Source organism: Nannospalax galili, unplaced genomic scaffold (genome assembly GCF_000622305.1).
Source record: "Nannospalax galili isolate Female #2095 unplaced genomic scaffold, S.galili_v1.0 scaffold936, whole genome shotgun sequence".
Lineage (NCBI taxonomy): Eukaryota > Metazoa > Chordata > Mammalia > Rodentia > Spalacidae > Nannospalax > Nannospalax galili.
Genome location: NW_008337142.1, coordinates 163,954 through 165,793, shown reverse-complemented (window position 1 = coordinate 165,793; position 1,840 = coordinate 163,954). Strand labels below are relative to the sequence as shown.

General features: G+C 37.3%; 1 protein-coding gene across 1 annotated transcript; it reads right to left on the bottom strand.

The window, feature by feature from the left end:
* Window positions 1-454: 454 nt before the first annotated feature.
* Window positions 455-1,417, bottom strand: LOC103733373 (olfactory receptor 5AN1-like). Its single transcript, XM_008832190.1, has one exon. It carries the CDS (start codon window positions 1,415-1,417, stop codon window positions 455-457), a length of 963 nt encoding a protein of 320 aa, XP_008830412.1.
* Between the last annotated feature and the right edge of the window lie 423 nt (window positions 1,418-1,840).

The following is a 1,840-nucleotide window of genomic DNA, read 5'->3' as shown; positions in this document are numbered from 1 at the left end:
ACCTTGCTCATTGTATTTTACCCCAGCAACAGAAACTAATTATTACACTGAACTTTATTATTTAAAACTGTACTTTAATGACAACACCAATTAGAGCCTATATATAAGAGTTCCGACAAGAAGTCCACATAGGTAGTTCTTGGAACATAGAAATTCACAGTGAGCTCACACATTCAATGCCACATAAAAACGCAACTCTCAAATATTATAAGCACTTCCTGAGTGCATCTTAACTAATCAAAAGGCAGATCTATATGTTGTTGTAGCAAAACTTTCCTATAAACTCTAAATAGATTTTGTCATCTACAAAGAGCCATATAATCCACGGGGGAAACAGAATGTGTTTCAAGAAATGTTGTTGGCTATTGATTCATATTGAAGTATTGGCTATTTAAAATAATTATGTCTTCTTCCAAAGTCTCATGAATTTCATAGTATCCCAAATAAGTGCACTTTATTGTAGATAATGGCAATTATGACAAGATATAAGAGACTTTTTCTGTAGCCTCTTCATGGCATCTTTGATTTCCTTGTTCCTCAGAGTGTAAATCAAGGGATTCAACATGGGAATCACTACAATATAGAACATAGAAGCAAATCTGTCAAAACTGGAGGAAACCCCAGAGCTGGAACGCAGATAGACAAAAACACCAGAAATATAGAAAAGAGAAACAGCTGTCAGGTGAGAAGCACAGGTGTTAAATGCCTTGAACCTGCCTTTAGTTGAGGTGATCTTCATGATGGACAAGATGATATAGATATAGGATATCAAGATAATTAAGGCATTCATTATCCCAAAGACTGTTGCTATTATTACAAACAAGACTTCTGCAAAGAAAGTGTCAGTGCAGGATAGATGTAAGAGAAGAGATACATCACAAAGGAAGTGCTTGATGACATTAGATCCACAGAATTGGAGCTGCATCAGGGCACAAATCTGAGGTAAAGAACATGTGAGTCCTCCCATATATGATCCCAGCACCATCTGAACACAGAAGGTGGGTGACATCATAGATGAATAGACCAGAGGGTTACAAATGGCAGCATACCTGTCATAGGCCATGGCTGTCATGAGGCAAGATTCACTTGCTGCCATCATTGAAAAGAAGAAATACTGAACTATACAGCCCACAAAGCTGATAGTTTGCTTTTCCTGGAAGAAACTGAAGAGCAGTTTAGGGACTGTGGAGGTGACATAGCAGAGGTCTATGAAGGACAGATTACTGAGGAAGAAGTACATGGGGGTGTGGAGGTGGGAATCCATCCTTATTAAAACAATGAGGCACAGATTCACAGTCAGAGTTGTGCTGTAGATGATCAGGAATATGATGAAGAGCAGTGTTGTAATTCTGGGGAAATCTGAGAATCCCAGGAGGATGAATTCGGTGATCTCGGTAATATTTCTTCCTCCCTTCATTCCTTCAGTGCTTCTATCATGACAAAGGTAAATCATGTTGTTGATCCAGGTAAAATTATAGCATCATCATTTTCATATCTTTTTCTCTAATGAGTCATGAGAAGTGACTCACTATCTTTCTGTGGGAAGACCTCAGCCTTTCTTCTCCAGTTGTCAATAAACATCAACTGAGAGTTTTGATTTCCCAATTATTTCATGGAATTTCATGAAATTGAAAAAAGATCTGCAAAAATCAGACTACAATACAGAATTCTGATTTGAGACTAGATACCACACAGTTGCTTATTCTCTGCATTTTGATAACTCAAAGATCTATGTAACAGTCTCCATCTATTTAACAAAGAAGCTTCTTTACTGAGTGGTGACAGAACACTTATCTCTAAACAGAGGATAAGAATTTAGAACATAGTAAGAAATTGCATT